The sequence below is a fragment of the Solea solea genome, chromosome 2 (genome assembly GCF_958295425.1).
Source record: "Solea solea chromosome 2, fSolSol10.1, whole genome shotgun sequence".
Classification (NCBI taxonomy): domain Eukaryota; kingdom Metazoa; phylum Chordata; class Actinopteri; order Pleuronectiformes; family Soleidae; genus Solea; species Solea solea.
In genome coordinates, this window is record NC_081135.1 from 17,012,553 (window position 1) to 17,032,979 (window position 20,427).

Here is a 20,427-nt window from a genome sequence, read left to right on the forward strand (position 1 = left end):
TCTCCTGTTCTTTGCTGGTCTCCTGTTTTAAGGGGGCCCGCAAAGCACTGTCAGCTGTATGTAAAGATGCTGACTATGTGTTGGTACCTCACACAACCATATTATAAAGCTATAGATTGTGACTTTAATAAAAACGTCCTTTATGTTCAAATCATCATAACATCAATTCACACAGTGCTGCATAAGCCTATCAGCTTCAAACAAATCTCCCTGTGTTTCTCAGTACAGCTGTGTTTACATATTGAGACACCTGGCAGCATTCCTACACCACACAGTTATTAGTTTTACGACACGACAGAAAGAGGCAACAGTAATATTGTGCTAGCAAAGTGACTGCAGACAGCTTGGAATATGACTGAAAATTTAAAGAAACACCTATGAAACATTTCAGAAGTAAAATCGGCTGCTCAAAAACTCAGTAGTTCAGCAGTTTGACGGGATAAATAGGTTTCGTCCCCGCCCACCAAAGTGCTGCTCAGTCAATTCAATTTTATTTGTATAGCGCAAAATCATAACATACATTATCTCAAGGCAAGGAGAGCAGAGAACCCCAACAGTTCACACAATGAGCAAGCACTAGGCATCAGTGGAGAGAAAAAACTCCCTCTTAACAGGTTGAAATCTCTGACAGAACCAGGCTTATCTGCCTCGACCGGTTGGGGTGAAAGGAAAATGGGGGACACCGGAGAGGTGGGGGACAGAAAGGGGGGAGAGAAAGGACAAGAGGGAGATAAGGTACAGACAGAAGAGAGAGAGAGACCAGGAGCAGATACACAACAACTGTATCAAGTTACAAGTTTATACAGTCAATGATATCGACTTTTAATTATAGCACAATAATAATGGTGATGATATGTATGATATGGATAGCCTCGAAAACTGGATCTTGATCCTGCAACCTGCAAGATCTTTCTAGTTCCTGTCAGAACTCGTGCTACAGCATTTTGAATTAACTGAAGGGTTCTAATGGACTTGTTGGAACATCCTGATAATAGGGAGTTACAGTAATCTAATCTAGATGTAACAAAAGCATGAACTAGTTTTTCAGGACAGAATGTTTCTAATTTTCATAATGTTCCGCAGGTGGAAGAAGGCTGTTCTGGAAATTAGTTTTATGTGTGAATCAAATGACATTTTCTGGTCAAAAATAATTCCAAGGTTCCTCACAGTGGAACTGGAAGCCATGGTGATGTCATCTAAAGTGACAATGTGATCAGAAAGTTTTTCTCTGAGGTGTCTGCTCCAATCTCTGCAGTAGAATATTATGATCAATGGTGTCAAATGCAGCACTAAGATCTAACAGGACAAGTAAAGAAACTAGACCATTATCTAGCCAAGAGAGATCGTTACTAACTTTAACTAGTGCTGTTTCTGTGCTATGGTTTAATCTAAAACCTGACTGAAAATCTTCAAACAGGCCATTAATGCGCAACTATTCACATAATTGATTAGCAACTGCCTTTTCTAAGATTTTAGAAACAATGGGAAGATTAGATATAGGTCAGTTATTAGCTAAAATATCCGGGTCAAGGGTCGCTTTTTTGAGAAGGGGTTTAATAACTGCTATTTTAAACGTATGGGGCACATATCCAGTTAATAAGGATAGATTAATTTGAGTCAATATAGAGCTGTTCATTAGGAAACAAATCTTTAAACAGTTTGGTGGGGATAGGATCTAACTGACAGGTTGATGGCTTGGATGATGAAACTAATGATGTTAACTCAGGGAGATCTATAGGGGAGAAACTGTCTAACTGTGCACCTAACCCTGTGCAAGCTCTTGTGCTAAAAGATGAGTCAGCTCCAAAATGAGGGAGGAGAGTCTCGACTTAATCTAATTGATGTTATTTTATTCACAAAAAAGTTCATAAATTCATCACTGCTCAGTCAGTCAGTCATCATCTACCGCTTTATCCTCCACCAGAGGGTTGCGGGGGGTGCTGTGCCAATCTCAGCTACATCGGGCAATAGGCGGGGTACACCCTGGACAGTTCGCCAGTCCATTGCAGGGCCACACACAGATAGAGACAAACAACCATTCACTCTCACACTCACGGTCAATTTAGAGTGTCCAATTTACCTATTATGTTTTTGGACTGTGGGAGGAAGCCAGAGAACCCGGAGAGAACCCACGCACACACAGGGAGAACATGCAAACAGAAAGGCCCTTGATTAAAGGAATAGATGGTAAAGGTCTGATAGTTTTGCTTGACAGAGCCCGTTTTCAGATGAAGGATGCTGCATACATATAATACATCGTTTCTGTTCACGCAGACCAACAAAACAATAAACAACAAAAATCATCAAAAGTTATGGACTGCAGCTGAAACCTGAACGATTTCTGAATTTCTTCTATTTCTGTTCCATGTGTTAATTTACTGCACATGTGTCACAATCATAAAACACACAAAACAACCTGACTGATGAAATGCTTTGTTTTTTTTCCCCTCTTCTATCACTGCATCAACCCACACCCCTGCACTGGAACCCAGACCACAAGGCCAGGGATGAATAGAGAGGTTGTGGACTGTAAACATTACTACATCTCTGAGGACCCACAAGGACACGACCCGCAATCATAGTGGACTGAGTCTGACCAATATAAAAGGTCAGATTACAACAAAATGAGTCTCGATTTAAGAACAAATCCTGTGAGGAATAGGACCAAGAGGGCCTAGACCAGACAAGTGCCATTGGTCCTTCAGTTTGTGCATCAACTCTGTCAGGGCTGAGAAGAAAGCAGTTGATAATGAGGATATGAAGCTTCAAAGAGAAGAGAGAGATAATGAGAGAAAGGGCTTCTCGGGCTTCTCAACATTCACAACATCAATAATGTGATGTCAGTATCAGTATGTAATGTGTAGTTAATTATCATCACTACATTTGATAACTCTATTATAATTGTTTATGCTGTGTATGTATGTTATTGTGTTTGTTTATCATCATAGACAGGGTATAAGCACAAACTACACTAACAAAAACCCATCACATACTGAAATATTGTACATATAACGTGGTTGTGTACTAACATGACAGCTTTTTCAATCTTGGTTGAGTGAACCAATACTGCCCCCCCTCGGTGATTGACAGCTGCACAGCCTATATGAATGTGTTGCTCTGCCCGGCCTCCGCCATCTTGCCTCTCCCTGCCTGCCTGCAAGGAGCTGAGTGCGGAAGTGGAAACGGCACTGTGCGGGCTCATGGTTCCGCCTGTGGACGGCTTGTCAGATCCTCCCGCCGACGCAGCCTGCTTCCCATCTAACTGAACAGTTTCTAATCAGCAGAGAACCGAGGAGAGATGGCAGGACGGTTACCGGCGTGTGTTGTCGACTGCGGCACAGGGTACGTTGCTCATACCGGACCGCCGCACAGACCAGAGGGCTCTGGTGTCATGGAGAGACTGGGTATATGGTCTAGGCTAGGACTGTCAGTGAGAGTGTCAACAGCAGTAGCAACAGCAGCAAATGGGCGTGTTTGTCTCTGTGTATTAAACGTACAACTAGCTCGTAAGCTAATGTGCTAATAATGAAAAGCTAACTGTGATGTGTTATTATTAGCATATGCTCGTTGTATTTGGTGATTCTAGTCACATAATGTGTGCTGCTCTGAAGTGCACAGTCGTCACTTTTCTTTGCTCCATTCTCGTCGTCCTGCACGTTAGCCATTTGCATTATTAGCAACGGTTTTACTCCAGTCGTTGGTTTTTCAATGTAACTACACAAGCAGTGTTTGCTGTTTAAAGACTGACACTTGGCCGAGAAGGGGATTCCCTCACTTCTGCCTTCATTCATTTTAGATTGGTGGAGGCAATGCACTGTGACATTCTGTATTAATGCACCACACTGTTCACGCGGATTTGTAAAAGGTATTTGTGTTGTTTTCGTAGTCCGTTCAATTCATAAATCTTTGCTCATCAGTGTGGATCTGAGCAGGCGCAGTGCTACTTCCTACACAGCCTCCACTTCCTCATTCACGCTTTTTAGTCCATATATGGTGGTTTCTCGGCATCCGAGCATGTTTTTTTGATTAACTTCTCTAATTTCTCCTCCACACCGGGCTACTGGTTCTTTCCTGTAGTAGTTTCCCAGCCTCATTTTCAGTCTAGCAAAAAATATTTTGCTCAGACATTAAATCATGGTTTGAAGGACAAACAAATCATTTCAAAGCTAACATTTTCTCAGCTCCTCCTGTCTGCAGATCTGTGTATACATACCCCCTTTCCTGCTGTGTCACCTTGTTGGTAGTAATATGAGACACATGAAATATTTTCACCTGTAGTTTGTGTTTTTATTATCAGCTGAATAAATTTAATTTTAACTGTGTGGACATGTAGATTTGCTCTAATAACAGTCCTCAGGTGATTGTTGGGTTTCCTTGTTTACTTCTGGGGGCTTCTAGGTGGCTTGCATTGCTTCCATGTTGAGACTTGAACTCGTCACTCTTCACATTGCATACCCTGCATATTCCCCCACCCACCACCACCACCTCCCACCCCAAGGCTGTTCACTGGTTTACAGCTTCAGAGCTTTACTGGGACAACAGGACAGTCGGTGGTGGGATAAGCGCAGCTGAGAATTGGGTTATTCTGTGCTAGTTTTCTACTCATCAAGTAGAGGCCTTCTATTTTTACCAAGCTATAACACATTCACTATCACCTGGTCATAAAGCAATACACCATTCCCAGTAGTTACATAAATAACAAACAAAAATGTGTGAAATCAGCAATCTATCTTCATCCATTTTATTTTAGTTTTTATTTAATTCCTGCACCATTTCCATTCCAATGCAATAGCTATTAGCATTGTAAATAGACATTAACAGTTGTGGCGTTCCTTAATGTTTACAGTTTAAAGAAAAGGGACTGAAAGAAAACTTTCTTTAGCTCTGCAGTTTTGCCAGAGAGTACCAGCTATCGGATGTTGTGACGTGTTGAGAGAGTTGGGCAGTTGTTTGAGTCATACCCATGATGTCCAAAGGATGACTACATCACTTCCTTATACACATCATGATTAAGTAGCCTGGCTGGTGGATGCTAGTGCTAGGCTGCATCCACAACTGCTACATTTATGCCTACCCTTTGCATAACTGGAGATTCCAAGCCCCTAAAATTAAGAAGTTTGGAAATGCAGCTGGCTCTGTTTTAGTTTTTAAACATTGAGTTTTGTTCTGGGTGAAAACAGTCATGCAGTAAAAGGAAAAAAATAGTAGGGGTATAACTTTTTGAAGAGACAAGTAATGAAAGAACAACAGTGGATATTTGGAAATGGATGTCTTACTTTTTTGCCAAATTAGGGCTTTCTCAGCAGAAACATATCTCAGGTCTTCCAGCTTAGTGCTATAAATGGGTGGGGTCATTCTATATCTGTTTTTGGCATACCTGCAATTTCAAAGCAGGTATGCAGTCATTATTGAGGGTTGGTTAGGAGTAGGCCACATTATAGATGACATTTTTTGTAAGCATTTGCCAATGAGTTTCCTCACTGAGTTACACAAATTAAGGATTCCAGAAAGCTTCAAATATCATGTGTCAAAATGCTTTCGACCACTTTTGTGCTAATCTCCTGCCTTCCTATGCAATGATGTCCACTGTCAGCCATGAAGTGTGTGTTTATGCTTGTTGAGGCAGGTCGAGGGAGACAAGCTGAAACTGCTCTGTGGTATGAAGGTGTTCAGAGTATTGCTGCTGCTACAGCCTACTGATGTCAGCCTTTGCTGTTGTTACCTAGCTCCATTCATAACTTATAACTGGACTGTAGTGTTAACACTAAACAACATTGATGAATCAGAAAGTTACAGAAGATTTGTATTAAGCCAGTAGTGTGGCAGTCACTGATTGATCCCTCATTAAGCCCTAATCCTCCAAGTTCACTCTGCTTTTAGCTGTTTTGCCTCCAATACCTGAGGAACTGTTTACCTCTAAAGCTTATGCAAGGTACTCCAATACATTATGTTCACCATCCATAGTCAGTAATTCTGTTGTCTGTGGCCTTTTGGCAGTGGAAAAGTTAAGCATGAAGGACGGAGCAACAGCTCAAAAGAAGGTGAATAAAACACTAAGAAAATTACTATTTTCAGGTTTCCTATTTTCTCCTATTCACATAAATATCTCTTACATCCAGTAATGTGGTTATAAATTAAATCATATATGAAACCTCAATTTTTATATGTGTACGAAATATATTTTGTTGTTTCTTCACTGTCAAGTCCAACTTGTTCTGTCGTACCTCACAGCAAAGACCAACCTTTTGTGAATGTGTGGGTCTGTTGTAGTTTGGAGGTGATCGGACCGATGGGGGACAAATCCAAATGAGTGGTTGCAGAACAGAAAGACTATGGTTAAGTGTATGAACCATGCTGTGGTTTGTGTACTGAACAATTTGTGTGTGTTTTACTTCCCCTCTAAAAACATCTCCCCACTGCTGCTGGAAATGACACTGACTAGAATATGTAGGTAGACCAAATTAAAAATCAAGTTCAGGACCATAAAATCTAAATATTTAGCCAAATGATAAAAGATTCCCATTCAACTGTCCACAGGGTGGAGGAAAACTGCGGTCTGATGATGTTTGTCACTGCAAGCGATGCCTTTCACATTAAAGTAAAGGGAATCTCTTAACGTGGCTTTCTTTGCCGTAAACTCCCTCTTCTTCAGCCAGGTATCTTCTGCCTACTAGGAGACTACTAGTGTCTTGCTTGCTAACTTCTGGCTGTCATCCACCTTCAACAGCGTGTAATGTTCTTCTCACCTTGTTATGAAAACTGTGGTCACAAACTATGAGAATATAGTTAGGGACACAAAAGAAGGCCAGCTTGTCATTCCATGTCGTTTAAATTAAATGCTAATTTTCATAATAGAATTTCGAAGGCTTTTTTTGTTTTCTGACAACTTTATTGATTGATGGCTCAGGGATGTAATGTGTGTTTCAACAAGAAATTACTGATCCTAGCTTTAATGGAGGTGACTCTACTCAACCCTAAAGATTAGACCAAAGCCATGAATCTTTCCAGCGTAGGAGCAATTTTCCTTTTCTCTTCGAGTAGCACATTTAGTCATTTATACACATAGTTTATTTTTAGATCTATTCTGTAAAACTGGGGTTCACAAAATGTCTCTGCAGGGCTCTCTCATTTGTTCGAGAAAAAGAAGTCGTGGAGAATCTGCTTTAAGCTTTTGAATCCACATGGAACCGGTGTCTTGAGAGCACTGAAATGCTATTTTGTGAAAACTGGTCCCAGAGTGTAAAATCTTAAAATGCTGCTGTTGCATTTTCATGTATACGACCAATGTGTACTCGATCAGGCCTGAGTCACTAGGTTATACTGTCGATAGTTGCCCTCAGTCTTCGTATTTTTGTACCAATGTGGTCCACAACTGCAGTGTTGGCTCCTCTCTGCTTCTGCTTTCTCCTCATCCAAAAAAAAGGAAATGTTTAAAGGTGACATCGAATGCTGGTATAGCACATATATGTTAGTTATGGAGGTCTACTTACATATATTAACTTGTTTTCATGGTTGAAAACCTCCCAGTCGCTGCAAACGAGCCGATCAAAATATCTCCTCACTGACGCTCCCATCAGCCGCGCTGTTTCAGACCAAAATCACACCCCCAGAACGTGGACTGTGTTGTGATTGGCCAGCCAACGATCGCTTTCCCACTGTCCTGTGATTGGCCAGGTACCTGGAAGTGACGTAATAGATAGGCCAGCTCTCAGATACACAGCTCCCCCTCTGGCACGGTGGATGCTCTGCATCTCAGCAGCTACAACGAGAGTAGTTCTTCTTCTTCTGCGGTTGAATGTACACAACCGGATGTCCCCGGACTAGTGCCCGCACCGGGAGGCGCTACAGTGGTGAGAGGAGTGGTGAGGATTTCTGTTGACGTCATCAGCATAGGGAAGTGCTGATCCGCTTCGCAGAGCCCAGGAAAACAATACCCACTATTTTCTCAGCAGTGGCTGAACTGTTTGTTCTGAAACTTTAGGGTTTCATTAACTAGGTAATGACGCAGATACACAAACACAGAGCTAATTGGAGCTTCCGGTCTATGTCGCCTTTAAAGCAAAATATAGTATAGTTTCATGAATGTTAATGTTAAAAAAAAAAAGCTTATAAAGTTGTTCTGCCGACGACAAAATCACTATTACATAGGACAGTTGTCGATTATAACAACTGGTTATTTTCTTTTAGACTGCTGATGTGGCCTAGTCCAGCTTCCTTTTGTGTTTATGAAGTTCAATTCAAAGGAGCCACTGTTATTACCAGGATGTGGCCTGTTATGTCCACAGAGCTTTGGCAGTTGTCAGCAGTGTCTTCTATCAGTCCCCTGGGCCCTGAGTGCAGGAAAGCAATATTCTTGTCTGAGACTACATCTGGTCAGCATGTGCCTCACAAAACAATCAAACAGAGCTAATATATGTGGAGAAGGCTGCAAACTCTTAAAGTCTTAGATGCTGTTAAGGCTTAAGGTATGCTCCCACGGTGAGCTGGGTTTGGTTTGAACGGATGTCGAAATGTTGCAGTCAAAATGACATTTTGGAGGATTCTAAGGTTTTTCGCTAGGTCACATTTAGTTCATATGAAGGGTGAGTGGTCAGTATATCCAGAAATGATCTTTTATTTTCTCAAGAGAAATATGAATAGTCCTCAGTTCCCAGTGTGTCATGAATGGCTCTTTTAATGGCCTCCCATTAGCAAACTCCGGAGCTGCCGCTGCTTTTGGCATCCAACCAGCCCCCTCCCACAGGACAGTGATGGCATTGATTACAACAATACGTGAAAGAAGCCAAAAATAATATTTGCTAAAGTAAACCTCGACACATACAAATGTAGATGTTGTTGACCAGCTCATGCAATTAGCTTCTTCATAAAGAGATTTAATGATTTTCTCTTGTTGCAGTTATACCAAACTGGGTTATGCAGGGAACACAGAGCCACAGTTCATCATTCCATCATGTGAGTATTTCACTGTGCATTAAATTGCGCTAACACCAGCCAAGCAGGCCAGTGACAATGACAATGGCCACACTACGTCATACAGAGGTGAAAATTGGACAGTTAATTTGCGGTGATTATTATTCTCATACAAAATCCCAATTTTGTGAAAGTAATAATGCAGTTAGTAAATGGCAAAGGCTGCAGTCAAATTCTTCTATTTTTGATTGTTCTACGCAAATTTAATAAATTTAACCCGTACATGTTGGAAATCATTCTTATCTTTGTAATGGCATGGTGTTGCTCAATATTAAATAATATTGCAAATTAAATCACATTTGCAATATCTGTCAATACAAGTCTTCCCTTACCCTTGTCTATCTACCCCCACCCCTCTAAACAGTTTGATTACCCCACAGCACAGTAAGAAAAAAAATGTATAAGAATAATTACATAAATAAATAACAGGGCATGAATACAGACTCTTCCTGTGCATAGCAAATCTGTTTGACACCACACTGTATGCCTAAGGTAAAAAAAAGCAATTCAATATTTTCCTTTAAACCCTAGATTAAATTCACAATTTCCATTTTGGCCTAAATCTGACTGCTGTTAACTTGAAATTATGAAATTAATCAAGTGATTTTTACATCAAGTTAATAACATGGACTTTTCAGTACACAGCTCTTTTCCCATATGTTGAGTTCTCTTCTTTACTGATCAGGTATTGCCATCAAAGAGTCAGCCAAAGTTGGAGACCAGGCCCAGCGGAGAATGATGAAGGGGGTGGATGACTTGGATTTCTACATCGGAGATGAAGCAGTAGACAAGCCCTCATATTCCACTAAGGTACATGATCTCATGCCCCTGTTACACAGCCACAAAGGCACACAACATGACATGTAATGTGATTTTATGAACCGCAGCCTGTATTTCTCCAACACAGTCACTTTAAAAAGAGAGGTTGTAAAAGAGGTGCCAATGTTAACTACATGTCAACAGTGTCTGTGAATTGGTCTTTCGGTGTGTGCAACATCATAGTGTTAAATAACAAGATAGTTTGAAGATAATGGTTTTTAGATAAGAAAGTTAATTTTACTTTGCTAAATGTTGGTTTTCTGATTTTGAAGCATATACTTACTGAAGTTGTTTCATTCTCTACTTTGGTGCAGACAGAATTCTCACAGCAGAAAATGCACAGGAGTTAATATCCCTGACAATAGCCTTGCTCTACATAAATGTCCCATTTACATGGAGCACCGGTGTAGAGCTGTGTCCTGAATCCATGTAGTTGCAGAAAAAGCCTCTTTTCCATCATAATGAGTATATGTTAAAATCAAATGTATTTAAAGACTCAATACATATCAGAAAGAGTGTTATGTTAAGTTTGGCCACATCTTTTCTCATTTTCTTGAAACAAATATTTTGTACACATTTCATTTTTTCTCTTGCAGATTAAGTTTTACAAAAGCTATACATATATTTATTTGTCATCAGTCTTGTACAGCCCAAAATTCTTTTGACCCTAATTTGAATCCATACGCATACTGTTTACGATGAGAATTTAATCTGGACACAGTGTGGAAACCTTAAAAAGTACACACAATTGGAATGCAGTCATATCTGATGATACCTGTATTTGTTTGACGAGATAATGTTCCCTGTGAAACATTAAAAAAATTAACAAGAGCCATTAACCATGTGTACATTTTTGAGTAGAAACATGTAAACTAAAGGAAAGATCCATTATGGTGCTGTGGATGAAGGCAGCCAGCTGCACCTCGCATAACAAATCCATTAAGCTATTACTCATCAGTACTTGCAGAGGTTGTTGGACTTCTTGAACACACTTCATTATGACAGTCTTAAACTACAGCGCACTCACTGATTCCATGGGTCAGTTGTAGACGTGTCAATGAATAAAGGAAACAATATGCTATTAAAGACACAAAGATGGACAACTGCTGTAATTACCTGAGCCCATGTGTCAACAGTGGCCAATCCGTCATGGCATTGTGGAGGACTGGGATCTCATGGAGCGCTTCATGGAGCAGGTCATCTTCAAGTACTTGAGAGCTGAGCCTGAGGACCACTACTTCCTCCTGGTAAGAATATGTTTGATCCAGGTCTAATAAACAAAAGGTTCAGCCACAAATAATACTTCTAAATTTGGTTTGTGTTGTTTTTTTTATTTTAATAGTAATGAATAATTAAAGCTACAATATGTATCGCATCTTCCTTAATACTAGAAGGCCAGAGGACACCCAGGCATTCTTGTACCATTATAGGATTTGTATTAAGTTTTTGCTGAAAATTAAGAATGGATTTGGATAAAATTCCTTAAGGATTCTATTTAGGTAGGTATGTGTTGCTTTGTAGTTTCCACAGACTTACTTGGTCTGCAACTAACAATTTTTTTTTAAAATAATCAATTGAATATTTTTTTCAGTCCGAGTAATCGTTTGGTCTACAAAATGTCAGAAAATGGTTTTCTCCACAAAAAAAAAAATCAGTTTTAATGCTTTCTTTTTTAATATGAAGTATTATAGTATAGTTTACCGATGCCGCTCTAATTACACCTCTAATTTTAAGTCAGAGTATGTGAAATAATAAATTTACACTTTGTGTTTGTGTGTCCTTGCAGACAGAGCCTCCCCTCAACACACCAGAAAACCGAGAGTACACAGCTGAAATTATGTTTGAGTCTTTCAATGTACCAGGGCTGTACATCGCTGTGCAGGTGAGATTTACAAGTCCACATGTGATGCCTACAGGTACCTTTCTTTTGTATTTATTCTAACACGAGCTGAAATTACTTAATAAAAAACAAATGGCTTTTTATTCAATAATTTCAACAAACATGTACTTGCAGTACTAGTATTCAGAGCCTTTTCCATGCCTTTGTTTGTGACATCCCTGATCAGTACTACTGACAAGGGCCTAATTCACACTACATGAGTGGCTTGATTGGTTGATTGGTAGTCATGAAGTGTGAAATGTTCAAAGAATGGCCATGGAGCACAACTGACCTGCCTGTCATTGGTGGCCACTCGTATAGTGTGAACCCACAATGACTGCAAAACTCCAGATCACAGCAAATCAAATAATCTGGGAAGGACCGTGATTCTCCGACTCCGTAAACCGTGTAGCGTGATAGTGTGACCCACTAGTGAATAACTTTTGCCACTTATTTACATGTAAACATACATCTATACAGATATAATCACAAGGACACTTCCTTATACATATTGTATGTGTGTGGCAGGCTGTGCTCGCTCTGGCAGCCTCCTGGACATCCAGACAGGTGGGAGAGAGGACACTGACAGGCACGGTCATTGACAGTGGAGACGGTGTCACCCACGTCATCCCTGTGGTGAGTTAACTGCTCTCTAATAATTACTCAATGTCTCACAACATTTCTAATTGAGCTCCCTCTACCAGATGAGCAGGAGCAGAAGTACTATGTTCACGCCTGACAGATGACCTGAGGCAATCTGTCCATCTCTGAAACACTTTGCTAATATTGACATGTTTTATTGTTTATTGACTTGACTCTTTATTGTTTTTGCAGTGTAGTTGTTTTCAATGCACTAATAGAAAGCTTCCCCCCAAAGGGCCATGAATGTGTATGAATGTACTCAGTGGGAGAGTCAAGAGCAGCGTCCTGTCTCTCTGTAAATTGCCCTGCAATTGGTCAAAGTCTCCCTTAAAAGTCTGTGAGGGCAGAAGACAAAAATTAGTAAAATAACTAGCTGCTTGTTTAAATTATGTCAAACTGGCACAAGAACATGTACAAAGCAAAATATTCCACAAAGAGCTGCAGCCTGAAAACTATTTAAATGAGCTGAGGATGTGAATCAACAATCTACTTCTTTTCTAGATTTTCTGCCTATTACAGCTTTAATTAAGATCAGGGGCACTAGTGTTCAAGAGCTGAGTTTTATACAGGTTTTATATAGTTTGTGGCTATGAATGAAGGACTTTCTCCCTTTTTAAAAAGAAAAGGAGAAAAAAGTATTATATTTCCACCGGTCTATTTGGTGAGTGTTGATGTTTAAAACCAGTGTTTCAGTGGTTGGAAGGAATTCCTCTGTTTCAGGAAATGTGCTTGCAGAATACATTCAGAGGCCATGTGACTGACTCAGCATTGTCTGTCGCCTCTGCTGAACACGTTAAAACTGCTGAGCACGATTTACAGGAGCCAAGTACAACACGACAGGGATGAAGAGAAGAGCTGGAAAAATATCTAGCCAACATTTGTAGACTCAGTGTCTCTTTTTTTTTTCTATACTTGTATGTTGCACATTGTATAACACCACCTTTCTTCTTGTGTCTTTCAGGCTGAAGGTTATGTTATTGGCAGCTGTATAAAGCACATTCCCATCGCAGGACGGGACATCACCTACTTTACCCAGCAGCTCCTGAGGGAGAGGGAGGTGGGCATCCCACCAGAGCAGTCATTGGAGACAGCCAAGGCAGTAAAGGTACGTCCTACAATCTACAGTTCCCATCATCAAATTTTTTTTCCATTGAAGAGACAATTATTGTTCTTCCACTGATGGTGACAAGAGTAACTAATATCTTAATCTGTTGATTGTTTTACCAATTAATCCATCAGATGCTTGGCCCATAAAATGTTGATTGGTGTTTCCTGAACTTCAAAATGCATTACATTATATTTAATGTTTTTCAGTGGTTAATGCTGTTATGAAGCTGGACTTATATAGCATCTTAAATATCATTTGCAATATATATATAATAAAAAATACTTATTTGAAATTATTCTGCCCTCCTGCTAGGCAGTAAATACGGTAATGTCAATATACACTATATACAACATGAAAGGTTAAAGTCATGGAAAGTTACATGGACAAACACATCTCATGTGTTGAATGTTTGGAATAAATCATTTACTCAAGAAATCCTATTTGGATGTCTGAGGAGACTCATTTCATTCACTACGACAGGGATGTTGGAGAGCTGGATTTTAATTGTTTATCCCCATGAGACACCAGGTGTCACTGTTGGTCTACCAGTGATGTGTAGCTGCTGTTTCTGATGATCAGCTATGTTCCCTTTTCTGGGGTGTTTAAGGTTTTCTTCTCCAAACCTGCAGTGCCAAAAATATTTGAAAATTCTTTTCAATTCAGTTTTTCAATTTTCCAGGTTAGAAAATTAGATAATAATAACACCACGTTCTTTGCCTAAACCTCTTTTTGCTTCCTCTGTCAGTCACTGGTTTTATTGATTTAAGGTCAATATTCTAGTCAATTCCCCACATTTGCCTCATGTTTATTAAATAGCCTGTTGTCCAAGACATTGTTCTCCATGTCAAGGACTATTCTTCATTTCCAAGAGGCAGACAAAGAAAAAAAGTCAAGTCCAATAATTAAGATTCAGCATCAAGTGTGTGTCCTGCATATTGCTAGACATGTTAACAAATGCAAATTCCACTGTTGTGTGTCTGGCAGTGTGGACCACATTCCCTACAAATCAAACAAATGGCTGTGACTGCAATGTACAAAATACACTGTTACACAATGAGGAAAAAAGACAAGTTTACAGGATGCTTTCATACTAAACAAATAAAACAAAGTTAGAAGAACTACATAACATAATAGGAAAAAAATACAGTAAAGAAAAGTAAAATTAAGCTCTAAGGCACAAGATTTTGTCAATGGCAAACACTAAATAAAAAAAGAAATGCATTTGTAGGTTACTGTGGCTGATTACTTCAAACTGACTGATAAGGAGGATTACAACCATGGTGCCTTTTTAGAAAGCATTACTAACAGTGTCAGTAAAACCATCATGGAATTGCTGAACCAGAATAAACAGCTTGTACTTGTGCTCCCTACCAGGAGCGGTTCAGCTACGTGTGCCCAGATCTAGTCAAAGAGTTCAACAAGTACGACACAGACGGCTCCAAGTGGATCAAGCAGTACACTGGCATCAATTCCATCAGCAAGAAGGAGTTCACCATTGACGTCGGCTACGAGCGCTTCCTGGGACCTGAGATCTTCTTCCATCCAGAGGTTGGTCAATACAGCAGGGATCTGAGTGTGATAAGACTTGCGCATGAAACACCACCTTGTTTGCTCAACTCTCATCCAAGAGTTTAATGATGGACCATCATGTATGACACAAAACAAGAGAGCTATTTTGTTCTCAATAGAGTGAAACTGACACTATTAGTAGACATTTAAAGCAGTCTTAATGATTGAGTTTATTTGCTGACAATTAACACCAAACTCTGCCAGAGTCAAAGTATAAAGTGCAGGTCAACAGACATTTGCAACTTGACCAGGATGCAAAAAGTGCACTCTGTACCTCTTCATTTTAAGTTGGATTTACTAAATTAATTTACTTAATTTGCAGTGACTGGGACTTTTTAGATTATCCTCTAGCCCAGAGGTCTCAAACAATGCAGCCCCAGAGCCACATGCTGTCCTCCCATCAATTTCAAATATTGTTATTGCAATATCATGTTGGATTAGTGGGATATCATTTTAAACTCATATCTTCCACCACTACTTTTTTCACTTGACTGGCCCCCAGATCATTTGAGTTTGAGGCCCCTGCTGTAGCACATCTGTTGGTGAACATTACATTCTGTGTGTGGGTCACCCTTCAATTTGACGGCAGTGTGGTGAGGCAATTTGGGGGAACATACCACACCAGATGTTTTCAGATGCACATTGCAACAGGATGATGTATAAAATTACACTAACCTGGTAGTACATCTGCCTCTGGGTCTAAGTTGTGATGTCTAAGTCAGATATAATGTATTGTAATCAGTGGGAGCTGTTTAGTACTATAGCTAGCCCAGCTGTGGCATACTGTACAGATGTATCCTTGATTTGTTCACTACAGTGTTTTATTATCTTTGGTAAATACACCTTCTTTGTTTTGTTTCCTTCCTAGTTTGCCAACCCTGACTTCACCCAGCCGATCTCTGAGGTCGTGGATGAGGTCATTCAGAACTGTCCTATTGATGTCAGGCGTCCTCTCTATAAGGTTACCTCACATTAATCTACATAATTGTTGTCAAACGTTAGTGTTTGCTTTGTTTGGCAGGTGTTTGTCTTAAACACACTTAAGACAATGTCGAAAACACAATTTTCATTGTGAAAATATGAAATATTATTGAGATATTATTGAAAAATTGTTATTTTTGCCCATTATGAGACATTGTTATGTCTAGTAATCAAGGATGGCATTTTGTTGCAGTAGTAGACCGTCGGTGTCATGATTTGGGAGCCCTGTTGTTTAGTTTGACCTGTGCAGCTTTGTAATCTCATCACCTCTTCTTCCACAGAACATAGTTCTGTCAGGAGGCTCTACCATGTTCAGGGACTTTGGTCGCCGTATGCAGAGAGACTTAAAGAGGACGGTCGATGCCCGACTGAAAATGAGTGAGGAGCTGAGTGGAGGCAAACTCAAGGTGAGAGTCCACATTCATTTAAAAAAACTATTAGACTATTACTGCGTGATGTGAAAAAATGTCTTTTAAAAGTTGGTCTATCTTTGGTGAGGATATGCTTGAATGTAGATTATTTGAGTTTAAATTTAGAGGTAGGAATATGATTAAATGTATATAGTTTGTCCTGCCTCTGCCTCCGTTGGTGTAGTTGTGAAGGCAGTGCCTATTGTGAATCGTGTTGATGGGATGTTAAATGTCATCCAGCCTGAGTTTGAGCAGACTGGCATTTCTAAATCCACCTCGGGCTTGGCACAATGTGGCTGATTCAAGTCCAGGAAGAGAAAAGAAAACATTGAATGAATTTTGAAGGGTACTAGATTGTCTTGGCTGTAAATGAAGTATGTATAGTGACAACATGGCCAGTATTAATATTCCATATGTAGTTGTGTTAAAATCTCCTCTTATTGATTCTGTCTGATGTAATGACATTACTACACTATCTTACAGTGTTTTCAAATGTAACTGATCCCACTTTCTCCCTCTTCAGCCTAAACCAATCGATGTCCAGGTCATAACTCATCATATGCAGAGATATGCAGTGTGGTTTGGTGGCTCAATGTTAGCATCAACTGTAAGTATTTCAAGTCTTCATTAAAGTGTAACTAAACCCCTGAACCTTTTTTTTTTTAAGGTGAAAACAAGTGTATATGAGATTAGAATTTTATTAATCCCCTTAGGGAAAGTATTCCTCTGCATTTGACCCATCCTAGAATTAGGAGCAGTGGGCTGCCACACTGAGTAGCGCCCGGGGAGCATTGGGGGTTGGGTACCTTGCTCAGGGGTACCCCAGCCCTTTTTGGCCGGGTGGCCAAAACCGGCGACCCTCCGGTTACAAGCCAAGTTCCCTTTCCACTTGGTCACGGGTATCAAGTAATATTATTTGTTGATCCAGGTGAAGTTTTGAAATTATACATACATATCTGCTGCTTCTCTGGTCAAACACTAGCTAGTGAATTCACATTTTGCCATTGGCTTTCTTAGACAACAATGTTGCTTAGTTGCCTTTCTCTCTCCACTGCCTGGAAGTGCAGTGTGAGCGATTCAGAGGTTTGTCTCACTGAGCACCTCACGCAGCTGACCAGACCACGCCCCTCACACATTCCCTCCTCCAGTTCTCAGCTCACTTCAGGGCATTTACCAAAATCAGACATTTGGCAAGTTAGCCTTAGAAGAGAGGGTTTACGTTGATAACGTGGACTGAAACTTTGTGACATGAGGACAATGTGTTTTCTCACATTCACCAAAATGGTGAGTACAGGCATGCAAGAGGCATCAAAACAAATTTGAGTAACTTTTGCTGCACACCAGGTTTAGATGGTGTTGTCAGAATAAAGACTTTGCCATTTAGCATCTAAACTGACTCAGATGACATTAGCAGATAAACATCTACTGTTCAAAGTGTTATGGCAAATAGCTAATTAGCCGTCGAGCCTGCGGACTGACATAAGCAATGATCTTTTTCTCGGGTGAATAATCTGCAGCTCATTCAGAAAACTGTTTCTACACACGATGTGTGTCCTTGTTGGAAGGGGAGAAGAGATGTGATGGAGTAATCTGACACAAACTGCCTGGCTGTTTCTGGGTTTTCAGGGCTAGGGTTGCAACTAACAGTTGTTTACATTATCAATGTATCTATTTATCATTTTATTCATGAAGCAGTTGGTCATAGATGTTTGGTGCATAAAATGTCAGAAAATTGTGACCCATGATAATCAGTGTTTCTAGATGTCTCTAGAAATGTTTGACCGATATGGGTTTGTCTACAGCTGATGCCAATCTTAAGTATAGTAAAACACAGTATTATTTTCCTCTTAACACCTATTCCTCCTTCTGGCCTGTGTTCGTAACATCATGCCAGCACACACCGTGTTTAATCAGGGCCAAGTCACGAATGGCACAAAGTCATGTGAGGAACCTATTGTTATCCTTGAGATTATTATTATTTTTATTATTATATCTGTGGTTTGCAGTTGTTTTTGAGGGGGCTAACATGCATAAAGACTCTTGAAACTTGGCATGGAGGTCAGGCAAAAATGCAATATTGGCATAGTTCACCATCCTGTGTGTTGCTCAAAGGCTCTATAGGCCCCCTAAGGTAAAAACAGAGGCAAAATTGAGTTTCACTGAATTGAACTTGTGTTCTGGGGTAGATGCAGCCACTACTGTGTATGTGGGTAATCATGTTGTTAACAGCAATTTCAGAATAAGGGCATAAATTCTAAATAAGGCATTTTTACATTTACTTCCCTAAAACATGGTCTGACAAAACTTCTTAATTACAAAAAAAAGTGGAGCTTGTTTGAAAGAAATAAACGCTTCTCATATCATACCTTTATTTGTCCCCACAGCCCGAGTTCTACCAGGTCTGCCACACCAAAAAGGACTACGAAGAGATTGGGCCGAGTATCTGTCGCCACAACCCTGTGTTTGGAGTCATGTCTTAACTGCAGACCTCCTCAGTCGAACAGAAGAGTGGGAGGGCGGTGGGTTGGATGGTTTTGTGCGGGGCGGGTTTAATATCAGTTTTGTTGGCATTAAGGTCAGGCTAAGGATGTGGGTGGTGCTTCTGTGCTTTTTAATTATCTGATCAGCTGTGGATGTGTAGGATGCAAAAGGAGGATCTGGAATATAAAAAGAAAAAAAAAAGAAAAGAGATCAGACCAAACACAGACTGGCTGGAAAATGTATTGTGAATGTTCCCCCTTTTTTTTTTTTTTTCCTTCTTTCTTTCTTTTTTGTATTTTCATTTCAAAATGAGGGAAAACGGTTTGTAAGCCAAAATAATTTTAAGGAATATTTCTGGATCTGTTGAGCAGCATGCAGTGAGGAAGAAGATTATGCATATAAAGATGGTGTTGGTGGAGGTCGAAGATGATGACAGTGACATTTATAGTAATTTCCTGACACCAGAACATATTATTTATGTTTATAGATCACAAGTCCAGGCCAAGATCCCACGACTCTGGAGTTCAGTGACGGGTTTAGAACATATTATTGTCTGCTTTTTAATTTCTGCAAATTATTTCAGCTTCAAATGCACATGTCTGTGTATCAAGACAAGAGCTTGTTTATATTTCATACAAAAAAGTGTTTTATATGTAAAATTTGGAGGAAATCGGGTAAAAAAGAAAAGAAGAAGAGATGATGGATTCCAATATGAGAAGAGACTTTTAACCCATGATGCAGCTTTGATATGCAGATTTTTTTCCACTTTCCCTCATGTGTCATTTCTGTCTGCCCTTTAATTCTTCATACATCTGAATTCAATTCAGATAGTGTCAGGTTTCTATCTGTGATGCAGTGAAAGAAAAGAAAAACTGGATTATGTGAGGTGATGAAATGAATTTGAAAAAACTGTCGGACCAGTATTGTTAGGCTTTTTTTTTATTGTTATTAAATACCAAATTATCAAAAACAATTGAATTTGTGTATTTAATGCCTTGCAACATTCCAATAAAGGCTCAAATTTGTTTCTAAGTCATGGAGTGTTTTTCATTCATCATTAATTTCTTTTGATAAATGATAATACCGAACATGTTTATTGTCAATTTTATGTGTATATATATATATATATATATATATATATATATATATATATAGATGTGTGTGTATATATTGTCAAGACTGGCTCAGATGACTTCACAAAGACAACAGGTACAAGAGAGATGCCGGCAAGTTAACATTTATTTATAATCAAAATAATAATCTAAATCCAACATAACCTATATCTGCAATCAGGTAAATCAGTTGTAAATGCAGGTGCGTGGATGTGTGTGAGTGTTGGATGTAAAACTAAGAACAAAACAAGGTGAGCTGCAGGATGCCAGGCTGGAAATGGTGAGAGAGAGAGAGAGAGCACGGCTGAACTGTTGGGCTTTAAAGGCACAGCCCCGCCTCCTTGGTAACTGCACACCTGCGATGAATAGGCTTGATTGCCTGCCTGAAACAAAGAGAAAGGGAGAGAGGCACACCTACACAACCCCGCCAACTTGGGGTCATCACAATATCTAGAT

At 39.8% G+C, this 20,427-nt stretch overlaps 1 protein-coding gene across 1 annotated transcript; it reads left to right on the forward strand.

The window, feature by feature from the left end:
* The first annotated feature begins 3,128 nt into the window (after positions 1–3,128).
* Positions 3,129–19,891, forward strand: LOC131452403 (actin-related protein 3). Its single transcript, XM_058622379.1, has 12 exons — positions 3,129–3,342; positions 8,897–8,952; positions 9,656–9,780; positions 10,926–11,036; positions 11,576–11,671; positions 12,197–12,304; positions 13,272–13,415; positions 14,793–14,966; positions 15,856–15,948; positions 16,250–16,375; positions 16,902–16,985; positions 18,763–19,891. The coding sequence occupies exons 1-12, from the start codon at positions 3,299–3,301 to the stop codon at positions 18,856–18,858; spliced, it is 1,257 nt and encodes a 418-aa protein (XP_058478362.1). The 5' UTR covers positions 3,129–3,298; the 3' UTR covers positions 18,859–19,891.
* Positions 19,892–20,427: the final 536 nt, after the last annotated feature.